The sequence below is a fragment of the Cebidichthys violaceus genome, unplaced genomic scaffold (assembly GCF_023349555.1).
Source record: "Cebidichthys violaceus isolate CVI_PGR_0920_01 unplaced genomic scaffold, fCebVio1.0.p SCAF_14, whole genome shotgun sequence".
NCBI classification, from domain to species: domain Eukaryota; kingdom Metazoa; phylum Chordata; class Actinopteri; order Perciformes; family Stichaeidae; genus Cebidichthys; species Cebidichthys violaceus.
Window position 1 is genome coordinate 11,973,256 of NW_027176307.1, and position 23,358 is coordinate 11,996,613.

The window sequence follows — 23,358 nt, forward strand, 5'->3', positions numbered from 1 at the left end:
TCAGGTCACGAACATGGCGGGTGTGTCACTTAGCTCCTGGGTGGTATTTTAAACCAGTCATTAATTAAGAAAGATGCAAAAAAAAAAAAATCAAACAATGCTGAGATACAATAGATCTCATTATACCCACAACCCCTATGTGGTCCTTAATTTGATTGTGCTTGAAGTGGCTCCAGTCCCATGAACACAAACATTAATAAATATTTGTGTCACCCACGTGTCCAGATCAGATTGACAGTTTCCAACCCAATCACAACTTTAAACCAGCCCAATCTGGCAACGTTGGTGTCACAACCCTGGACATGGAGCTCTGATCTCCTGCGGCTGTAGACACACCTGCAGCTCCTTTTTTAAATTATAAAAATTTTGAGTAACAAGAGTAAATTTGTTACCTCCACCCCTGAATATGAACATTTCTTCTGTTAACATTAGTCCACTGAAAAGGAGTCCATATACCATGTTTTTGCCTCATTCAGTATTTGTCTTTGTTTCACAGCAGGTCATAATCAGAATCTCTAGTTAGTTGTAGTTATTAGTTGGTTAATTCCACAGTCCAGCTGAGTGTCGCCCTTGTTCGACTTTCTTACAGTTGGGAAGGGAGTTTATCAGATTTAGCTTGAACGCTCTGAAGCGCATTTCTTGGTTACTCCATATCAAAACTGTATAAAATTAGTTTCCATGGCAATTGTGGAAATAGTCTCATTAACCATCTGCCCAGGGATGCTGGTGATGAGGATAAAAACATGCAAATCACACAGAAGAAAACTGCTAAAGTTAGAGTTGTGAGAGTGTTTGCCTTTTAGGATTCTGCCCAGACTTGCTGAGTAGCCCCCTCTCACCAAATAAGGATTTGTCACTGCTTGCTCGTTCTGACCAGACAACTAGGTGCACAACATTCCCCCCCAACACTCCTCTCTTATAGTGTAAACACACCCAGTGGTGAGTTGTTTCCATCTCAGCTCAGCAAACTGCAACGTCAAAACACATTCAGGTCATCGAGATGTAACGCAGCGACAACACTGCTTTTGAAAAGCGTTTCCACCCAAACTGCAGTCGACATCCCAGCCTCGTTACAACTCATTCTAATCACAATATATTTACCACACAGTGGCTTTTCAACTATCTCGGGTCCTGACCTCGTGGTTCAGATTCTCTGACTGCAGAGACCTGCATGGGAGTCAAATGTGGCCTCTAGAAAACAATTTTAGAACATGTATTCTGGGAAAACAGCAGATGGTATTTAACTGGAACTAATGCAATTGCATGAATCTCTTGGCGAGCTTACGCTTCCATAAGAATATGAAATCCTTGCAGTGAAAAATATACTTAATTAATGCCGTAGATTATCAGGTTGGCAACCACAAAATGAGAGCATTCTGTGATTAGCATATTCTGCCTCAAGTATATAGTTCTATCATCCTCTCATGAGGCTCGGATTAGTTAGACACAGTACTCTGAATATTATATAGTGGTCTACAAGCATCTAATGACCGCTGCTGCTTTGTGCAATCATCTCCCACTCCCACCTCTGCTTACAGGATATTGTTTAATAAAGCAGAGATTACACTCTTACACCCAGCTTCATATAATTATCTGGCTGGCTTCAGGCTGGTTAAGTTTTGCTCTTTTATTGGGCTGATGTCAGTATTTCAGGAACTAATGGAGCTTTTATTCGGTTAGTCGCTACGTGGAAACGCATCAGCGCCGCGTGCTGGACACTGAGGTGAACTACAACAGACTGTGGCACTGAAAGACAACACTTCAGTCACTGGAAAAAGTGTGAACATGCAAGAAGTATCGTAGCTGAGGGTGATTCAGAGAGGAAAAGGGTTTGGGGAGGGGTTGTGTGTGTCGATGCGTCGATCTACATGTACTCACTCTTAAACCACTTCCTGTAATACTGGCATGATTAATCTGCCTGGATATGTACGTGCATGTGTGTATTTTGTGAATATTTATGTGTGTGTGTGTGTGTGATCATTTTTCCCAGGCTCTTTGCCAGTTCCCCCGATTCTGGCCCAGACATTACTATATAAGGAAGACAATATCTCTGCCTCTCCCTGCTGCATTTTCTCTGTTTTTATGTCCTCCAAACACACATTACAACCTCTTAACCTACAGTAGAGGATACATGAACAAAATCTGGGCTGTATTTACACTGAGATATAAGTTTTTTGAAACTCAACTGACACACTATTTAATGTTTCTTTGAAAGTATTAATACCATACAGACAAAAGAGCACACAGAGCCACATGACAAGGATAGATCAAACATTTATTCTTTTCATTCAATGTCTTTATCACAACTTTCACTTTGATTAGAACATTTTAAACCGTCTCCTCTTGATATGGAATATAAAGTTGATATTTAAAGATAAAAGCCTTCCACTGGAGACTACAGGCACCTTGTCTTACCCCCCCCCCCCCCCCTCATCTTCACACAAGAGGCCGTGATAACTGTGTTCACACAGCAGAGTGGAGAGAAGTTTCACAGCCGCACATCAGCCAGGTGATGGAGGATTTCACACCCGATGAGGTGTGGAGAGATTACCGACTTGTGGAAGCCAGGTGAGCCCACGAGCTGAGCTTGTGCGATATCACGATGAGCTTCTTCCATCTCGCACTTCATTAACATTCATGACTAAGCGCAGGTTGCTGCGCTCAGTCTTTCTTACAGTGAGCAACATGGATTCATCTGGTTTCACCTCCATATTTTCTGACATAGAAGTTGAAGAGATAAATGCTTTGGAACTAAACAAAAATAAAACTCTGAGCCTTTATGCCAACATGTTGGTAATCAACTGGAATTCACGAGTTAAATCTGCCACGTATTGACTAAGTTTGAAGACAAAACATCAGACGTGACATAAAGAATAAAAATCTACAGCAGATTCTCTATATCGACTTTTTATCCGCAGACACAAACTTAGTAAAATCACTCTTTAACCCGAGGTTCGTTAAACATATAGATCCTGAAAGTCCTGATCATGGTCGCTTGAAACAGACTTGATAGTTTGAATCAACTTTCTGCCCACAGAATGTGTCCCTAAAAACCTAAAAGTCATAAACAGAAATCTGAATGGATACACTGATACAGGAAATACACAAGTTAAAAGTCGACCTCTCTTGTGTGTGAATGCTGAAAAATTCCAGTTTTTCACATTTCATGCAAATGAATAAATCAACCTAAACTGGGCAACATCTTGACAAATAAAACTGTCCGATTTATTTAGCTGTCTACATTTAGACTACAGCAACATGATTGGTATCTAATCAAACTTCCCATTTATGTTGGTCCTGGCCAATACTGTGCAACACTGACCATGTGACATTTAGAGTTCAGTCCTCTTCCTTAATACAATCAATATTTCATGTTTTCATGAGTTTTCTGGCAAACTGGACAGACGTCCAAAAGGTTAAACAAAAACACAGCAAAGCAAAACGCATAAATCATCAGAGAAGAGATCAAATTCAAACCCGTTTACATTCATTTTACACCTCAACTACTAATCGCAAGGCTGTTCGTCTCTCTCCTTCCATCCACCTCAAGTCATCTCTGTGCTCTCAGGGCCATATATATAGAGTTTGGTCTTAAAGCTCTCCAGACGTCGTGTTCCCTTTCTCAAACAAAGAAATGATGGCTGTAATTACGGATAAGTGCCTGTCAAAAGCTCATGGTAGTGGGGCGCCCAAAGTGGGAAGGATAAGCTTCTGCTGACTGACCAGTGCGGGTGACACGGCCTCCGCTCTGCAGTTGTGCGTCATCACACCACGACCTCGCCGCCGACTTGCCCCTTTTTCCGTTGGCCCCAGGATCTGTCCGTCAAATCGCCCGACACTCGGGGTCGGCTCAGGCTGAGTGAGAGGGCGGCGTGCGGCCCTCCCAGTACTTCCGATACGCCGTCTGGAACATGTCCTTGCACTGCAGCTGCGCGTCCAGCCGGGCGCAGATGAGGAACGAGCCGCCCATCTTGCGGTGGAGCGAGTACGTCTCCTCGGGAGGCGGGGTGAGCCGGTGTTTGAGCATCACAGGGATGAGGTTGTGGATCCTCTCCGTGGTGGACTGGGAGCCAAATTCAAAGTTGTCTGTGGAGGCAAAGGCCTCGCCGAGGATCATCACGGCGTCCACGTGGGCGCTCATCATCGCCTGGACACAGGGAGGGGGGAAAAAAAAAACACACCGCAGATTTAGTCTCAGCCAATGACAGTTAACGGGTCACTCATTTGTACTTTTTACTTTACATGTCGAGCAGACAGATCAAGAGATAGTTACCTTGGACTCGTATCCGGTCAGGAACTTCATATCGATGGATTTCTTCAGAACTCCCTCTCTGTTGCCCTCAGCGGCTGAACGGATTATCTACAAACAGGATTAAGACCGTTACCGCCATCACTTCTTTCTCTGCATCTCCGAGACGTGTTTTAACAGCTCACGCACGGCAACGCAATCTGCATAACTGAGGTATTTTCAGTACCGACTTGCCACTGGAAGTTAAACCACAGTACAAATGTCAGCTTTGATTCCACAAAAAAATCTAAACCTAAACAAAAGCAGCAGGGGTGCGACAAGTGTGTAAACAGCGGGTGAGTTAAAGTAACTGAAGCTTTGTGTTGATCAAGAAATATGATCCTGTTTATTAAATTACTGTGAGAAATAAAATAAATGAGGCTGACTGACTTACCTCTATGTAGTCATCTGTGAAACTCTGATCGAATCCTCTCGTGGCTCCAAAGTCCAACAGCGCCACCTAGAGAGACAATCCAATGATCGACTTTCATTACTCTCAAATCTCACTGCCAGGTAACAGCAGCTTTTAGCCGACAGACAGACTCACCCTGTGCGTCTGCGGATCGTAGAAGAAGTTGGACCAGTTTGGGTCAGTCTGCATGAACCTGAACTCAAACAGCTCTCTGAGGCACAGGAGCAAGATGTTGTGACAGATCTGAGACGGGGATAGAAAAAACAACATGTGGAAGAAGTTCACTGCACTGAGGTCAACTATGACGGAGAGTGAATGTAATGGGGCGAGGAAAGCGGGGGACTTGTGGGAAGGAAATGAAAGGAGAAGGGGAGAAAGCATGGTAAAATGACAGATATGTGCATTTATTGATCAGAAAGACACTAGTCCCGTCTCCCACAAACACACACATCCACCCCTCTGAACACTTTAACCAACGCGTTCAAATGCAGCCAGCTATCTATCGGCTGGTCGGTCAGCTGTACCTCGTTCTTCAGGTCCTGTGTGAGGCCCGCGGCCTGGTCGAGGGGAAACCCGGGGACAAGCTCTGTGGTCAGGACGTGGCTACCGCACAGCTCCTCTATCACCTCCGGTACATGGAAGAACGGATGGTCCTTCAATAGCTCCCTGAGTCACAACGAGGATTAGATGCAAAGACATAAATCCAGGTTAGGTAGGCATGTAGTCAGTCTCTCTCTCTCTCTCTCTCTCTCTCTATATATATATATATAGTTGGCTGGCAGTCTCAGTGGTTGTGATAACCTTGAACCAGAGAGATGTGTATGTGTAACATGAGTCGTTCTACTCCTGTGCGCTCCATGAGAGAGAGAGAGACGGCACATTGCAGTCACTGCTAGAGTCTAAACAAGGATACGGTTGATCGTGCTTTTAAGGGCTTTGTAATACATCTTTCCTGTCACAACTACAAAAACAAAACTACAAACTGGTCTTCCTCAATTCTTAAGCTTGAATCTTTTTAATCCTTACGCTAGCATTTTAAGTAGCACAACCAGTATGACATGTTAATCGCATCTCACTACACATTTCACTTTTGAATTCTTGCCTAGACGGGTATTTTTTCTCTGAATATTATTATTAACATAATAAACTCTAAGTAGTCCCCATTCCACCGGTTACAACTGAATGATTATAAGCATGTATGTCATGGATCAATACAATATAAAGGAACATTTTTGTTGGCGCTCTGTCGATAACACTGAAACACATCCTACGTAAGACTCACTTGAATTTCTTTGCACACTGGGCCTCTCGGATATAGTCGCACTCCAGCGCTAGCTCTTTTCTCATCACGTCTATCAGGTGCTCTGGAAACAGACCTACAGAGAGACACACACACACACACACACACACACAACACACACACACACACACACACACACACACACACACAGTGGGATACAGAGCACGCGATTACAGATTGCAGATGGAGAAACGAAGAGTGAAGTTGTGCATGTTCACGTCGCTTGTGCGTGACTGAGAAGGTGAGCATGCTTGTGTTCGCATGGCGGTGAGTTTCTTGGAATGTGTACCTTCAGGCAGGGCATTGCTGATACTCAGCACCGTCATCAAGTTGTTGACGTCACTGTTGATGCTCTGAGCCACACCGGGGTACTGGGAACAAACAAACAAAGAAAATGGTTTGCTTTACTTTAATTTGATCATTAAATGAGGGAACGCCGTCTGTTATGTGGTCTTTATATTCAAAATCTCACTTTGAAATACTGTTAATGCATGTTTGTAGTATAATATAACTACAGTTTATACAGGGATTGAAATTATTCTCTATCTTGAGATTAAAATAATACTTTGTAAGTTTACTGTCAAATCCTTTATCCATTTAAAATTGCATTTGTAAATGAATAAAAAAACAATCTGAGATGTTTCTAGTTTAGACACTTCTTCATTGACTCAGGTCTGATCTGTAAACAAAGTCTGTAAAAAAGACCGAAGAGTCATCAGATTCTGTGTGAGATAAACTCTCCAGTTCCACTTTTAACAACATGAGAATGTACTGTGTTCTCACACACACACACACACACACACACACACACACACACACACGTTCACAGTGTACCTGTATTTTCATGGCCACCTCCCTGCCGTCCTTCATCCTCGCCAGGTGAACTTGGCCAATGGACGCTGCGGCAAACGGACGCTCCTCGAACGATTCCAGCTTGTCTCTCCAGTTAGGGCCCAAGTCGCTGTTCAGCGCTTTCTGCAGACGGACACAATATTTAGAATTAGGGTCATTTTATCACCGGCGGGAGTCAAAGGTGAGTTCACAGCGGGCGAGATTCTGCAACACTGCTGTGAAGAAGATCCGCAGTTTCTTTTTTTAAAATCTCCCAGCAGTTGGGCAATAAACAACACGCCGTTTAAACGTCACACCGGTTCCGCTCTGCCGGCTGTCAACACACAGACGTTCATAGCAAACAGCGAGGCGGAACAACAACAGACCCGCCTTCAAGAGGCTGTGGGAAAGATGCTAAAAGGTAGAATTGATATTGCTATACTTATTACATCATCAGTTACAATGTGTGACAGCCGATTACAATCCATCCAATTATAATTAAATAAAGAAGAAGAGGAAGAGGACACTTACTGTCATTTGCTTGATTGGCATGAAGTCAGCGCTCTGTCTTACGCGCTCAAAGATCTTGGCGAGTTGAGGGTTGATGAATGCATCATCTGAAATACACAAACACAACTGAGTTCGTCTGAACTGGACAGACATGCCGGTCCCGAGGCGAAGGCCGGCTGAACTGACAACAAATTTAGTTTCCCTGAAGCCTGTAACTACGGCAGCATTTATACTCCAGGTGTGGTCGTTGCTTTGAGGTGCCCGTAAAGCTGCCTTACATGACTTAAGGCACACCTTGAATATGGGTTCATAGCTTTAAGAAAACAGTCGGTCCACCTAACACTTCATTGTTCAACTGAGTTGAATCCCAGGTTTAATTTCAATCAAGAAAACTTAATTACAATAAATGAAAAGATCATACTGCTTGGCAACTAGAAGGAATAATTTGTCTGACATTGCTGATGATATGAGTAATCGGCATTACAAACTTTATTATCAGTTTGAAAAAAGCTTCTGACCTCTCACGGTGAACGTTATTGTGGATCGGTGGTAAAGGGTACAATGGCTGGAAGCACAATCACCTGCATTCCTGCTCTGACTGATAAATAATGTCAGAGTCAGTGTCAGGGATGTTTTTCCTCCAGATTTACTGACTCCAGTCATGTTGTAGTGGTCAAAGTTGACTGTTAAGACTTTGAAGTCTTTTCTCAACCTCTCTGTCGGAGAAGACTTTGACCTTTCTGTCCATTTTCCAATCAATCATTTTAGTTTGAAGACTGAACTTGTAAGCACCTTAGCGATGGAGTAAATGCCCGTTCAGCAAACAGCCGCACACAAGGCCAACCCACTGTGCTGAAAAGTGTTTAGCAAACAACTGGGCAGCCAGCGTCCTGTTCTCTCCTCCTACTGTTTCTGTGGCTTTTTAAATTGACTACACAGTACCATGTGTGTGAAGTATACGCTAACATGTTCAGACCTCCGCTGGCAAAAGAAAAAGGTCGCCAGCCAAAATCAGGCAGTGAGGAAAACCGCGATGAACAAATTTAATGAGGTGTAGTTTAGTCCCGTTACCTGATCCGGCCGCACCAGCATGTTTACCGACGCTGGCTTTCTGCCCTTGAACTTTGGCTTACGTGTGCGAATAACAAACCAGCTTCAAATTACATTACGGCGTATTCTCAGCCGCCGCTGCCTGCGTGTTTGTTGTCTTGTGTGCAACAACGGGTCAATGTCACGACTCCGACAGAGCGCATAGAAAAACCATCAGCTCCCCCGAAACTCCACGACATCTGTGCGTCGTAAATAACCGTCGCTCACCTTGAATGCTGAGCATCTGCCCCAGCTTTAACGCCGCTCCTCTGACTTTACACAGGGTTCTGACGATGCGCTCGGCGTTGGCCTCGGACAGGAAGGGGCTGGAGTCCAGGACACCCTTCTTACTGTCACCTGCAGTGGCGCAGAACGGAGAGGGTGTTGGTTCAATGCCTCCTTCTACACCACTGTGTCAAGAAACTAAAGTTTGGAGCCACATTTTTAGACTTGTGTCAATTACTGTAACTATGTAACGCTTTTAGTTTGTGCTCAGGTGAAGTCATTTGGATTGATTAATATCAATAGTTTAAAGGTTTTTACACAATATGTGCATGTGTCTGTGAGTATGTGTGTCAGTAGGTCGCCGGTTAGTGTGTTTTAGTGTGTCTGAAGCTCCCTTGAGAGGCTTTTGTAGAGATTTACCACACACACACACACACACACACACACACACACACACACACACACACACACGCACGAGTTCATAACCTCCCTGCTAGGATTAACTCTCTCTCTCTCTCACACACACACACACACACACACACACACACACACACACACACCATATTTACTCTCGTACGCTGTTTCAGCTTAGCTCTGTTTTGATGCTAGCAGGTTCACTGTGCGGAGCAGGAGTGTTTGTTTAGGTGGGAGGTTGCTGTGAGAGGCGGCTGAATTGCTAATTGTGCTCTGCTGGCATACAAAACGTGTGTAGCATGTAGCAACATGCGTAAAAGATCGGTACTGAAAAAATGATGCAAGGTTTTTACGAGAACGCAGTTGTAAAATCGCACAATCGACAGAAATACCCGTCCTCACAGGCACAGAACTCTCAGATGTGTACTTTAAATGCTGCACAAATACCGTAGCTGTTTGGTACAAAGGCTCCCTATTGATGCTAAGTGAGCAAGTGTGGGTGAGTTAGTGGGTTTGTTAGTGTTACCTGCTGTACCATTCTGTCTCATGGTCTTCTTAGCAACTTCTGCCAGTGCTCCAATCCCCAAACCCACAGCTAGACCTGGTGGAGACACAGACAGACAGACAGACAGACAGATCAACAACACAATGACGTAACGGAACGGAGAAACTGAAAACTCAGTAAAATGACAAAATAGACATGAAAGTCTTCAGTGTCATGCAGTGGCGCTGTAAAAACATTCTCTTAGTGAGTCAATCATTGGCAGTACTTCTTTCACCATGAACCTGTCACCAGCGTTGCCTCTGAGGAATGTCGTTCTCATCAAAATAAAATGTGCAACATATGACACAAACAGAACATGGGCAGATGAGCACTAAATTAACTCGGCAGAGTGCAATGACAGAACTGTAACAGCTGCACTTCTGCCAACCCAACCGAGCACATGGATATTAAAGCGTTCATCTAAATATATAAACAATTAAGCCCCTAAAATGCTTAATCCTCTGAAGACGTTACAGGGTTATTTTAGCAGATGATGAAAAGGAAAAGCGAGCGGGTCATGGTGGGGCCGTTTGTGAGCCAGCTCCTCCAAAGCCCGGTCTCTACCTTACATAACTCAGCATTACATAATCGGTTAGTCAGCGGTCTCTGAGGCGTCAAATCTGAGATCCGAAGAACGGTGGATGGACAAATCAGGACACCGCCCCCCTTCGGTGCCTTGTTTACAAGTGGAGCGAGCATTTCTTCTCCGGTCAAACGTGTGAAATCTCCTCTGTTGTTGCGGACGAGTCGGACCAGAGAGAATCAGGATGTGCATCAGAATTTATGACAGATTTACCTCGTGTAACCCTACATGGTGTTACCTCACTCTTTGTGTGTGTTTACAGACGGACTGCTGCTTACAAGCTTTTCATATCTTTATTTATATTGCAGTTTTCTAAAAAAACAATGCTTTAGAAAGTGCTTTACATAGATGCTCTCTACGTATATATTCCTGTTTCAAAAACCTCAGCAAAACCTTTCAAACATGGCGTTACAACAGATGGAGATGGATTGGTTGCAATAATCGCTGTTGCCAAAAAAACACGCAGACAGACTTATGATCCTAGAAATCACTTTGCTGCTTGTTCTCACATCGAAACTGCCTCAAACCTGCATTCACTATCTCCACGCGCTCGTAAGCTGCGAGTCAAACAACTTGTGTAACTTTGTCAACAAATACTGCAGGAGAGTGAAGGACAGACAGAGGCCAGAATCCCCCCCCCCCCCCCCTCCCTCCCCCCTCTCCCACACCTTCTAAATGTTACCACTGTCAACATGCCAAATCAACTCGACTTGCGTCTCATTGTAGATCGTGTAAGTCGGTTTGGAATGAGCCGCGGCTAAATTCTGCTGCGTGTTATTTGCGCTGGCAGTCCGGTCCGACTCGCCGAGAGGCTCCGCTCTGGGTCGACGTGGTTTGTTTACCCTCGCCCTTTTTGCTTTTAGCTCCTCTGCGCAACAATCTGAGCCACCTGTTAACCTTTCCATCACCCGCCTGAAGTGAAGCTACGAAGCGGCTGATTTACAAGCTCTGATCCGTCATGCCAAACTATGTCCGCGGCTGCTTGTGAGGCGTTCGGCGTGCTCGTGTGAATGAGTGTTTCAGCCTTTGAACAAGCTTATCACTGAAATAACATCCTGTCTAGATATGACTTTGAGACAAGGAGACGCAGATCTCTGCTCTCGCCTTCATCTGCAAACATTTCAATATTAGATTCAATATTTTACAGCAGCGGTTGACGTATAAATAAGACCACGAACAATAATAAAAAGCATGCCATGAAGAGTAAGTACAACCTTTCAGCTTGTCAGCAATGTTTACAACTGCTTCCATTCTTAATTACTATTTAGAATTAGTTTCTTCTATTTGGTTTTTAGATATGCTTTTATTTGGAGTTGGCAGTCATGTTTGTGTTTTGTGTCACAGCTAATAGGCTTAGAGAACAGGCAACATGGTCAAACAGAAGCTTAACTAACACACAACAATATGCAGCGCAAACTCACACAGATTTCACTGCAGCTGCTGCTGCTGCACTCTCTTTCTGTGGTTGACTACCAAGGCCTTTATTTTGGCAGCAACAATGTCCATTACTAAGGGCTCCATATGGTTGACCTAATTACTATGCATTTCTTTAACTGAGCCCAGTCTCATGTTACCTTTCTGTTAATTACATTGACATATTTACAGTCTTATAGGTATTATGTGTAAGAGCTGGCAGTATTAACCGTGGTTGCTGCTCCATGTTGTTGCCATTTAAATATGCCTGTACATTCGGTGGCGTTGTCTTGACGTTATTGACTGTACAGACTTTGAGAAGGACATGTGCTGCTGACACAACACCGACTGCCCTGAACCCAGTGATCCCAGCGCGATGAGGAGGTGGTAGGTTGCAGCTAGACTCGATTACAAGAACACGTTTCCAGGACTTTAACCAACAAATTAATGTCGCATTATAAGCGAAAACTAGCAATAACAATTGTTTATTGTAGCTAACTAACCAGAGAGAAGCCACATCATTTAACAAATATTCAGTGTGCAAAATACGGGAGGTCTCGAGGGGTTCCAAGACCCCTTGATTGACACTTCAGACCCATGAAAGCGTCAACAGCAAAATTTCAGTGGGGTCTCTAAAATCAGAAGACAATTATTTGTCACTTGCAATGTCTTTTTTGGTTGGGAACCCCCAATTTCCACTGAGTATTTCGCAACCGTCAAATATTAATTGAGGGATTAGTCCCATGCAGACTCTTCTCTATATACTAAAATCATTATTTTACTGACTGCACAGACTCAACTCTATGTATCCACTATGGAAGAAGTCACACTTGCAGACGTGCAGCTAGACACACAGTCAGACCAGCCAATGAACCGGCCAGCATTCAGACAGAGGAACAAAGAGTGGTGTAACTGTACCTCCAAAGTTGGCCAGTCTGCTGAGCCGAGTCACTGGCACTTTCCTCTCTCTGGCTCTCTCGCTCAGCTGAAGAAGAAAGACCAGTAAAGACACCTTTCCAGTTCACGTCAATGTGTGTTTGTGATTAAGAATATAGGAACAGGAATTACCATCTGTTTGTGTGATTTGATGTCAGCCTTCTTGCCCTGTCGTGCTTTCTCAATGTCTTCGGCGGTGAGTCCTCCCACTGTGGTCGGGTCCTGATGGTAGCTCCTGAGCTGACTGACTTGATGTCCCCACAAATGCCTGTTCAGACTGTGGTTGTAGAAGTGTCTGCCAAACCCAAAGCAAAAAGAGATTTACCTTTTATTCTCCAAAGCACAAACGTGTACGCCCCTTGAGTGCAACTGAGACTGTTCATACCTGGCATCTTGGTGGTAAGATCTGGTGTGTCCACTGAACTGTTTGCTGGGATCTTTGTACCCCTCAAACAGCGACTGTTTGCCGCCGACATGGCTCGCTCCTGCTGCTGCAAAATCATCCCCACTTCCTGTTTGATCCACTGCAAAGTCCAAGTCTTCCTCCTTGAACTCGGCGAACGCACCGTCGTCCTTGGGGAAGTCATATTCGGACTCTGATAAGGACGCCTGCTGCTGGCCAGTCAGTCCCTAAACAGACACATATACATGAAGAGACACAAAAAGAAAACGCACTCATAGTAGTCTTTTGCTAAACTTTGCAGCCGATTTGCACAGCGGTATTTACACATGCACACACCTGCATTGTCATCATGGCGGCAGAGAGGCTTTGCTCAGCAGCCGATTGGACACTTTGGACTGCAGCGCCAAGTCCTGAGAGCCCTGGGTTACAAATAACAAAACAAGAAAATACTATTATTAGCTCTTCTGCAACAACCTCACTGTCCATACTAAGCGCCTGGTAATACAAATTAAAGGCAGACTCTGAATGAGCAAGTCAGTTAAAAATCTTAATGCAGTTCACTGACAATTGTTTTTGTTTTGTCAGAGTCAAATTTAGGAACTAAACATGCGGGGAACCTTTAAAATAAAGTCAAGTAAATCATATGCGCAGTAGGCGTGAGTTTTTTTTAAATCGTATTTCAATACAATAAGTGCCATGAATTAAGATGTTGGTCAAAAGATAATTTCCCGGTTGATAAAAAAAAGCTGCTGGATAAAAAACACCAGGAAAGATAACACTACATGTGTGTGTGTGGAACATTGGTAAGATAACATTACATGTGTGTGTGTGGAACATTGGTAAGATAACATTACATGTGTGTTTGTGGAACATTGGTAAGATAACATTACATGTGTGTGTGGAACATTGGTAAGATAACATTACGTGTGTGTGTGGAACATTGGTAAGATAACATTACATGTGTGTTTGTGGAACATTGGTAAGATAACATTACATGTGTGTGTGGAACATTGGTAAGATAACATTACGTGTGTGTGTGGAACATTGGTAAGATAACATTACATGTGTGTGTGTGTGTGGAACATTGGTAAGATAACATTACATGTGTGTTTGTGGAACATTGGTAAGATAACATTACATGTGTGTGTGTGTGGAACATTGGTAAGATAACATTACATGTGTGTGTGTGTGGAACATTGGTAAGATAACATTACATGTGTGTGTGGAACATTGGTAAGATAACATTACATGTGTGTGTGTGTGGAACATTGGTAAGATAACATTACATGTGTGTGTGGAACATTGGTAAGATAACATTACGTGTGTGTGTGCGTGGAACATTGGTAAGATAACATTACGTGTGTGTGTGTGGAACATTGGTAAGATAACATTACATGTGTGTGTGTGGAACATTGGTAAGATAACATTACAAGTGTGTGTGGAACATTGGTAAGATAACATTACATGTGTGTGTGTGGAACATTGGTAAGATAACATTACATGTGTGTTTGTGGAACATTGGTAAGATAACATTACGTGTGTGTGTGTGGAACATTGGTAAGATAACATTACGTGTGTGTGTGTGGAACATTGGTAAGATAACATTACGTGTGTGTGTGTGTGTGGAACATTGGTAAGATAACATTACGTGTGTGTGTGTGTGTGTGTGTGTGTGTGTGGAACATTGGTAAGATAACATTACGTGTGTGTGTGTGGAACATTGGTAAGATAACATTACGTGTGTGTGTGTGCAACATTGGTAAGATAACATTACGTGTGTGTGTGTGTGTGTGGAACATTGGTAAGATAACATTACGTGTGTGTGTGTGGAACATTGGTAAGATAACATTACATGTGTGTGTGTGGAACATTGGTAAGATAACATTACGTGTGTGTGTGTGTGGAACATTGGTAAGATAACATTACATGTGTGTGTGTGGAACATTGGTAAGATAACATTACGTGTGTGTGTGTGTGGAACATTGGTAAGATAACATTACATGTGTGTGTGTGGAACATTGGTAAGATAACATTACATGTGTGTGTGTGTGTGGAACATTGGTAAGATAACATTACATGTGTGTGTGGAACATTGGTAAGATAACATTACATGTGTGTGTGGAACATTAGTAAGATAACATTACGTGTGTGTGTGGAACATTGGTAAGATAACATTACATGTGTGTGTGGAACATTGGTAAGATAACATTACATGTGTGTGTGTGGAACATTGGTAAGATAACATTACGTGTGTGTGTGTGGAACATTGGTAAGATAACATTACATGTGTGTGTGTGGAACATTGGTAAGATAACATTACGTGTGTGTGTGGAACATTGGTAAGATAACATTACAAGTGTGTGTGGAACATTGGTAAGATAACATTACATGTGTGTGTGTGGAACATTGGTAAGATAACATTACGTGTGTGTGTGGAACATTGGTAAGATAACATTACATGTGTGTGTGGAACATTGGTAAGATAACATTACGTGTGTGTGTGTGGAACATTGGTAAGATAACATTACATGTGTGTGTGTGGAACATTGGTAAGATAACATTACGTGTGTGTGTGTGTGTGTGTGTGTGTGTGTGGAACATTGGTAAGATAATATTACGTGTGTGTGTGTGTGTGGAACATTGGTAAGATAACATTACGTGTGTGTGTGTGGAACATTGGTAAGATAACATTACATGTGTGTGTGTGGAACATTGGTAAGATAACATTACGTGTGTGTGTGTGTGTGTGGAACATTGGTAAGATAACATTACGTGTGTGTGTGTGGAACATTGGTAAGATAACATTACATGTGTGTGTGTGGAACATTGGTAAGATAACATTACGTGTGTGTGTGTGTGTGTGGAACATTGGTAAGATAACATTACGTGTGTGTGTGTGGAACATTGGTAAGATAACATTACGTGTGTGTGTGTGGAACATTGGTAAGATAACATTACGTGTGTGTGTGTGGAACATTGGTAAGATAACATTACATGTGTGTGTGTGTGTGGAACATTGGTAAGATAACATTACATGTGTGTGTGTGTGGAACATTGGTAAGATAACATTACATGTGTGTGTGGAACATTGGTAAGATAACATTACATGTGTGTGTGGAACATTAGTAAGATAACATTACGTGTGTGTGTGGAACATTGGTAAGATAACATTACATGTGTGTGTGGAACATTGGTAAGATAACATTACATGTGTGTGTGTGGAACATTGGTAAGATAACATTACGTGTGTGTGTGTGTGTGGAACATTGGTAAGATAACATTACATGTGTGTGTGTGGAACATTGGTAAGATAACATTACGTGTGTGTGTGGAACATTGGTAAGATAACATTACAAGTGTGTGTGTGGAACATTGGTAAGATAACATTACGTGTGTGTGTGTGTGTGGAACATTGGTAAGATAACATTACATGTGTGTGTGTGGAACATTGGTAAGATAACATTACGTGTGTGTGTGGAATATTGGTAAGATAACATTACAAGTGTGTGTGGAACATTGGTAAGATAACATTACATGTGTGTGTGTGGAACATTGGTAAGATAACATTACGTGTGTGTGTGGAACATTGGTAAGATAACATTACATGTGTGTGTGGAACATTGGTAAGATAACATTACATGTGTGTGTGTGGAACATTGGTAAGATAACATTACGTGTGTGTGTGGAACATTGGTAAGATAACATTACATGTGTGTGTGTGGAACATTGGTAAGATAACATTACGTGTGTGTGTGGAACATTGCTAAGTTACCGAGAAACGTACATGAGAGATGTAGAGCGCTTTCACGCATTAAACAGTTCCGTTAGGACAGGTCCGACTCTTCTTGAGTTGCCAAATTATCTTTTTAATTGACAAATATATGTGTAACTCGAGGCATAATTAAAACGGGATCAAATCATATTTGTCTCTCCGCGTTGATAACAATTTGTGTTTCTTCCAGAATAAGGTCCCATGAGGGACACCGGAAGGGAAGGGACTTTGCCTCTCTATGGAGGCATATAAAAGTTAGTTATTGATAACAAAGAATAATATTAGCTTGGCATCAATGTGGGTTCAGTGACGTAATGATCCTTCCCTCTTTTACGGGTCCCTTACAAACAACAGGTGTGTTGAACTCACCTGCTCCGCTGCGCACGGTGCTGCTCTGAGTCTCCACGACCGCCTGGCTCAACTTAGCCAAGCCTCGCATCAGTAGCATCATATCGCCTGCCATGGTGGACTAAAGACAGAGACAAAAAACAAAAACAAATACGACCGTTAGTTATGCCACATCTCATTTCAAACATAGCAGGCCTGGTACATAGTGTTCACCCACAAAGAAGACGACAATCGGGTCAGATATCGGAATGTGTGACAATATCACCACGTCAGCAAAGATGAGAGGAGCAAAGACAAAGACATTCAGATGGACAGGAAGGCATAAAACCTGTCGTCAACACACATTCTGCTGCCAAACAAGCTGTGTGCACATTCACAAGCGCACACAGCTGTCGCATCTTGAGGTGACCGGGACTATAACACTTTGTCTATAAATACTCATGACCTCCAATCCCTGTGTGAGCGCCGCACACACACACACACACACACACACACACACACACACACACACACACACACACACACACACACACACACACACACAAGAAAGGAAAGGGGGTATGCCGTGCATGCATGTGTGCTGTGCAGATATGTGCATGAGGTCCAGGACTGGATGTGTTACTGGAAACTAGGAGGGAGGAGTTGGAGGGTTGCTGGGTGCTGCCTGTACCAGCTATTCCTGTGCATGAGTGAATGTCGGTGCACGTTTTTGTTCATGTACAAGGTTTGCCGGCACACTTATACCGCTCCGAAGTTTCTCTCTGCAACCGCGAGATTGTTTTCCGTTTAAAGTTTTACCTCAAAGTATTCAATTTCTTTCCAAATCATCAATCTGGATTATCTTTTGTTAACTTGTCATGTCAACCGTTGGCACGCCACACAAAGCTGAAACTGTGATAATGAACTTGTGAACATATCTCAAGGTCTATTTAGGACACAGGTAGGACTTCAGTTCCTCTCTCTTACCTCTCTGTCTCTTATCTAAACAGAGCTGCATTCCTCTCTTGCAATCTGCAGTATTCCCCCGAGTGTGTTTGTGAGTGTGTTACAGGTGCCACTTTTGTGGGTGTGACGACATGCTTCAACACAGCTCAGCCGGGACTCGGGCCAATGGAAAAAGCCGTTGCTGAAAGCTTCAAAAGCAGTACGTGAGTGTGTGTGTCGCTACACACACACACACACACACACACACACACACACACACACTGAGTCAGAAAGTGGGTCATCCGTCCTGCTTCTGGGCTGCACTGTGTTTTCAGACGCCAGACTGAAGACGAGAGGTTGAAGAAAACACTGATTTGTATCTTATTCTTGTTATTGTCTGATAGTGGGTTTTTCTTTACTATCATTAATTAACCATAGGACAGATAATTAACAGAAACACATCTCAGACTTCCTTCCTCTGCAGGTTTGAATTGAGACTTTAGCTGGTTGAGCCTCAAATACACAGAAATACACAAAGAAACACAAAACAATACGAGAGTTTTTGATGAACTGCTGTTTGTAGTTATTTTTGGGGACTTTAACGTTCATGTTGGAAACTCCGAGGACAGCAGCACAAAAGAACTGTGTTGTATTCTGGGTAACTACGGACTGACTCAGCATGTGACGGAGCTCCAACGCAATAAGGGCCGAACTCTGGAAAAAAAAAAACCCCCGACACCAAGGGACTTAACATTTAAGGCTCCTCTGTCTAATGCCTACGTGATCTCACCGGCGCAGTTCATCCAAAACAACTAAATATCTTACAGATGACACATTCATACAACGACATCATCGGGTGACTATGGTCCCACACAAGCACCGAGTAAGAGCACTGTACAAATGAATGATTGGCTGAGCCTCCAGCTAAACAAAGAAACAAAGAGAAGACAAATGGAAGAACAAATGAGAGTCAAACTTTGCAAATAAACCGGCTTCAGAATACAGTACAGCTGTTATACTGCAGGTTACGGCATGTTTGAAATATCAATATAATCAAAGATTGTTCTTTGCATTTTATTGTCAAAACAATTATCACAGCACTATGCTGAGTCAGCTCAACGGTCCTGCATGATCTCATTCAAGCTGGGATTGGTAATCTTGAGAAACTAGCAAGAAAGTCGCCAAGTCGGTAACAAGGACAGCCCGTCCCTTCAGGGCAAAGCAGCAACACAGAGCTGCAGAATGCAAACAGGCTACAACAGCATACTTAATAAAGCGTAAGACATACTCGTGCGTTTCTGCAGGATGCAGAGCTGTCGAATAAACTCAACCTGCAAAATCTGATACTGTGAAATAGAAGTTACTGTTTATTGCTAAATGGAAATCGATTGAGCAACTTCCCATTTGTCAATGTGGGTGTGTTGCATCAGTTTGTGTTTACAGGCTGCTTTCTTCCTCTGCATTAGTGTAGAAAAAGTCAACTAAAAGAGAGAGGATGCTTAAAAGTTTTATAACCCGAATCAAAATGTAACTAGAGGCTAGTTCTGATGCTCAGTGGGCGAGAGGTCACTACAAGGTGTTTGTGAGGCCCAGCCTGTGATTACACATGGTACACACACACACACACACACACACACACACACACACACACACACACAGACACACACGCGCACAGCTAAGCCTCAGTTGTTGTCTGGGCTCCTCTGTCCTCCACAAGCTGTTGACTCACTGCTGTGAAAATAGACAGGCATCGCTGCAGCATGTGTCTATATCTGAGCGCTGTACATCACTGCCCCTCACCGCTGGTCCTGAGCCAAACGTGAGGAAAACCACGTTTCCCGCAAAGACCACAATACAGAGGAGAGCCTAGAGCGATTGATGGATAAATCAGTTTAAGTTGTTTCTTTATTTAGTTAAGTAAATTACTTATTCATTTTTGACAGTTACTGTACCGGCATTGGCCACAACACAGCGGCAGTTATCAGCTAATCGCCTGATCAACACTGGATTTGGAGACTGTCAATATTTTTAGATTTTGAATGACAGGTCAACTAACACTCATACGATTCATTTATTGAATCTGATCTGAATCGACAGATCAGTAACACCGAGTTTCTCCGCAGAGAATCACACAATGGCACCACTTTAAATCTCCTGTTTAAGCATGAAAAACAACTTATCGACTAAAGAAATCTCAGTTGATTGAGACCAAAACAACCGATTAGTCGACTTCTCGACTAAGAGGGAGCAGCCCTGCATAACATAAACACACTTTTTTGATAAGGAACCCATAACTTTGGGTATGAAAGCATTGTGACCAAGTGTAGCCTGTTTCTGAGCCGTGACAAAAATAAACTTGTCGGTGCCGTTTAATGGAAAAAGACTATCTAAAGGAAATGACCTCAGACAGTTTGTGCCTTTGGCATTTCTGCGCTGCAACTTCTTGGCTGTCATAGTCAACCTCTACTAATACACCTGTGCTATCAGTCAGGCTGTATGCAGAAGTGTCATAATACACTCCTTCAGATGTTATTGAAATACACTATACACACATGCAGTGTAAATGTATTAGGGTTAATTATTGTGTAGGAGGTAGCTTACATTCATAAAAAATATTGAATCAGAGTTTAGCCCATTTTTTTTTTCCATTCAGATTTTACACACTCACCCTAAACGTGCCGATACATACACACTATGTAAAAGTACACTACTAGTACACGTTTCATTAGTACTTGAAACAAATCAAAAATATACTTCACGAATGGTATTAAAACGGATTCGCTGGCTCCTCGGCATATATTCAAACCTGTAGTAAACCTCTTAACTAATTTAGCTATAAGTCGATAAATAAATCCTTCAAACCAACGAACGTGGCCCCAAAATCTGTGATTATAAACGTCCTCGTGGGCGTGTAGCCACGAGACTCACTGCCATAACAAAAACGCATGGCACGTTGTCAACTGGCCGTTATTAAAGCTGGTTAAGCATGTGTAATAAATCATTTGTAAGTAACGTTACTTGAATAAATCACGTCGGTAAAGTTTGCAGAAGTGACTGAGCAGCAACAGACGACGCGCACGTCGGCACGCGGAGGAGGATTTGTGAACGTTGTTAAAACAGGACTAACCGGAAACAATAGTATTTTAAAAAGCATATTTAACATATAATACGTGCTTATTGTTGATAGCAGATACTCACCAGTACCTGTCGTCTCTGCTTGTTTCTCCAACTCTGTCAGACTAGGTCAGCGGTGTGCGCGAGTCAAACTAAAACAAACCCCTGTCTAATTAGCATAAACGCATACAACAGCACGTTCACGCGCGGGGTCTCTTTTCCACGCAGGAGGTGCAGATTGCTCTCCTCCTACTGTTGTTGTCGCTGCTGCTGCTGCTGGCTGGCTGGCTGGCAGCGTCTAATCCAGTATGTCTCCACCACGAGGTCAAACCTTATTTACCAACCAGAGCCGTGCTTTTTAATGATACAGCTGTGATGTTTTTTCGTGCAGATGTGCATGCAATCCTCAGCCCTCTCTGTGTCACTTTCGTCCCATCAGTTTGCCCTCACATCTAATCTCTAAAAGCAGTACAGTTACAGTTTATCTCCCCTCGCAGAAATGCTAAACTTTATCTATGCACGACTCTGGTCATGCTCTGCTCCTATTGGTCCTCGTCGACTGTTGACAGGAGGTGGGACCTGAAACGCGGCTTCTCATTGGTTCATCACGCGAGAAAAACAAGGGACATGTTTATGCTGCGTCCCATAGCCCGACCCTGTATTATTGAGAGTAAATTCCGGTTTCACAAGGTTTTACATGAGCCGACACATTTACACCACACACGTGCCAACCATAAAAACATAATTGTACCTGGGCTTTGAAATGGGCCTCTGCTGCCATCTGCTGTAGTTGGTACGCGGACATAACCCCAACACTGCCCTGTTTGATTGTTATTGCTGATCAATTATCAGGACAAATTATGAAAACAATGTATGATTTCACAATCACCTTGAAATATCAATCATTACTCTTATAGTTTTAACTTAATAATAAGCACTTATACATATTCATAATGCTTTATAATATATGATAACACATTATACATAATTGTATAATGACCTATGAGCGCCCTATCATAATAAATCATAAGTACAGGTCAGTCTTTTTTTCAAGGATCATAGTGTATTATAATTCCCATAGTAATACATTATAAACTATCTATGATACATTATACTGTGATTATGAGTTACTCTAAGTGGTCATTGTTTACGTTAAGTAAAGTGAAAAAAATATAAAATGCATGCAAGAACAAAATTATTCTTTACTATACTTAAAGCAAACAATGACCACTTAGAGTAACTCATAATCACAATATAATGCATCATAACAGTAGTTATAATGTATTATAAAAAAGATTATAATGTAATGCAACTATGGGAATTAAAATACACTATGATCCTTGCAAAAACAATTTGTGAGAGACCAGCAATTCTATGAAGTTCTTCATAATGAGATATAATTATTATTATAAAGCATCATCAATATTTATCAGTGCTCACACAATGCAAAAATCAGACTATAGCGCATTATAAGTATGTTTATAATGCTCTATAGACATGGACACAGTGGTGGGCCGTGTGTTCCGTGTTCTGTGTGCATTCTGTGTTCTGTGTGTGTTCCATGTTCTGTGTGTGTTCCATGTTCCGTGTGTGTGTTCCATGTTCTGTGTGTGTGTTCCGTGTTCTGTGTTATTTGGATTTTATGTTTTTCTACCTGCTTTGTTGTCATATAAATATATGTGACTGGTTCTTGTGAGTTTGTTCTTGTCATTGTGTTAATTTCATTGATTTGGACTATATGCATTGCACGTTACTGACGAAGCATCCCGTCATGCTGGCGTCATAATGAGGTTATTAGGAGGTGGTTCAACTGTAGTAGGACAGCACTGAAGGCCCAGGTATGAAATACACGGCCCGCCACTGCATGGACGTCATAATGAGTGTGACCAAAATGTCTTCTAAAATCCTGTCTTAATGCAAATTTGGGTTCTGACTTTATCTTTTAGAGGCGATCGTCCATCTGCAGTGACATTAAAGTGGCAGCAGAGTGCGCCACAGATCCACACATCGTATTCTTTGTTACGTAAAGGAGGTTATCATTTTTTCCCGGACTCAATGGTCCTCTTAAGTGAATACATCTCTGTCAAAGTGCCTGGAGAGTGGACATAGTCAAATGTGGGTCTGTAACAACAGGTCATTTCACATAAGGGATCTAAACTACAGGCAATGAAGAGTGAACCCTCACTGTAAGGCTCAAGGATACCACAAACTTTTATCATGTGGGGATTTTCCAAATGCAAAAAGTACTGTGT

At 42.6% G+C, this 23,358-nt stretch overlaps 1 protein-coding gene across 3 annotated transcripts; it reads right to left on the reverse strand.

Moving 5' to 3' along the window:
• Positions 1 to 2,256: 2,256 nt before the first annotated feature.
• Positions 2,257 to 21,582, reverse strand: coq8aa (coenzyme Q8A, genome duplicate a). Of its 3 annotated transcripts, none has more exons than XM_068708893.1 (17): positions 21,191 to 21,582; positions 17,090 to 17,189; positions 13,285 to 13,367; positions 12,931 to 13,175; positions 12,678 to 12,840; positions 12,528 to 12,594; positions 9,605 to 9,670; positions 8,659 to 8,787; positions 7,363 to 7,448; positions 6,835 to 6,975; positions 6,290 to 6,371; positions 5,983 to 6,076; positions 5,225 to 5,366; positions 4,836 to 4,943; positions 4,683 to 4,748; positions 4,274 to 4,360; positions 2,257 to 4,147 (listed from the first exon to the last, which is right to left on the reverse strand). In XM_068708893.1, exons 2-17 carry the CDS (start codon positions 17,181 to 17,183, stop codon positions 3,851 to 3,853), a joined length of 1,950 nt encoding a protein of 649 aa, XP_068564994.1. In that variant the 5' UTR covers positions 17,184 to 17,189; positions 21,191 to 21,582; the 3' UTR covers positions 2,257 to 3,850. The 3 variants fall into 3 exon arrangements, with proteins under 3 accessions (XP_068564994.1, XP_068564992.1, XP_068564993.1); XM_068708891.1 differs by having other exon boundaries at positions 9,596 to 9,670; positions 21,191 to 21,581; XM_068708892.1 differs by lacking the exon at positions 21,191 to 21,582 and adding an exon at positions 17,286 to 17,381 and having other exon boundaries at positions 9,596 to 9,670.
• Between the last annotated feature and the right edge of the window lie 1,776 nt (positions 21,583 to 23,358).

What these genes read in the sequence shown, in the direction of transcription:
- coq8aa (XM_068708891.1), bottom strand. Translation starts at nt 17,183, where the DNA reads ATGGCAGGCGATATGATGCTACTGATGCGAGGCTTGGCTAAGTTGAGC. An exon ending in CACCGTGCGCAGCGGAGCAG is followed by an intron (nt 13,368 to 17,089) that starts GTGAGTTCAACA and finishes TTTGTAACCCAG; the next exon opens with GGCTCTCAGGACTTGGCGCT. An exon ending in CCGCCATGATGACAATGCAG is followed by an intron (nt 13,176 to 13,284) that starts GTGTGTGCATGT and finishes GTGTCTGTTTAG; the next exon opens with GGACTGACTGGCCAGCAGCA.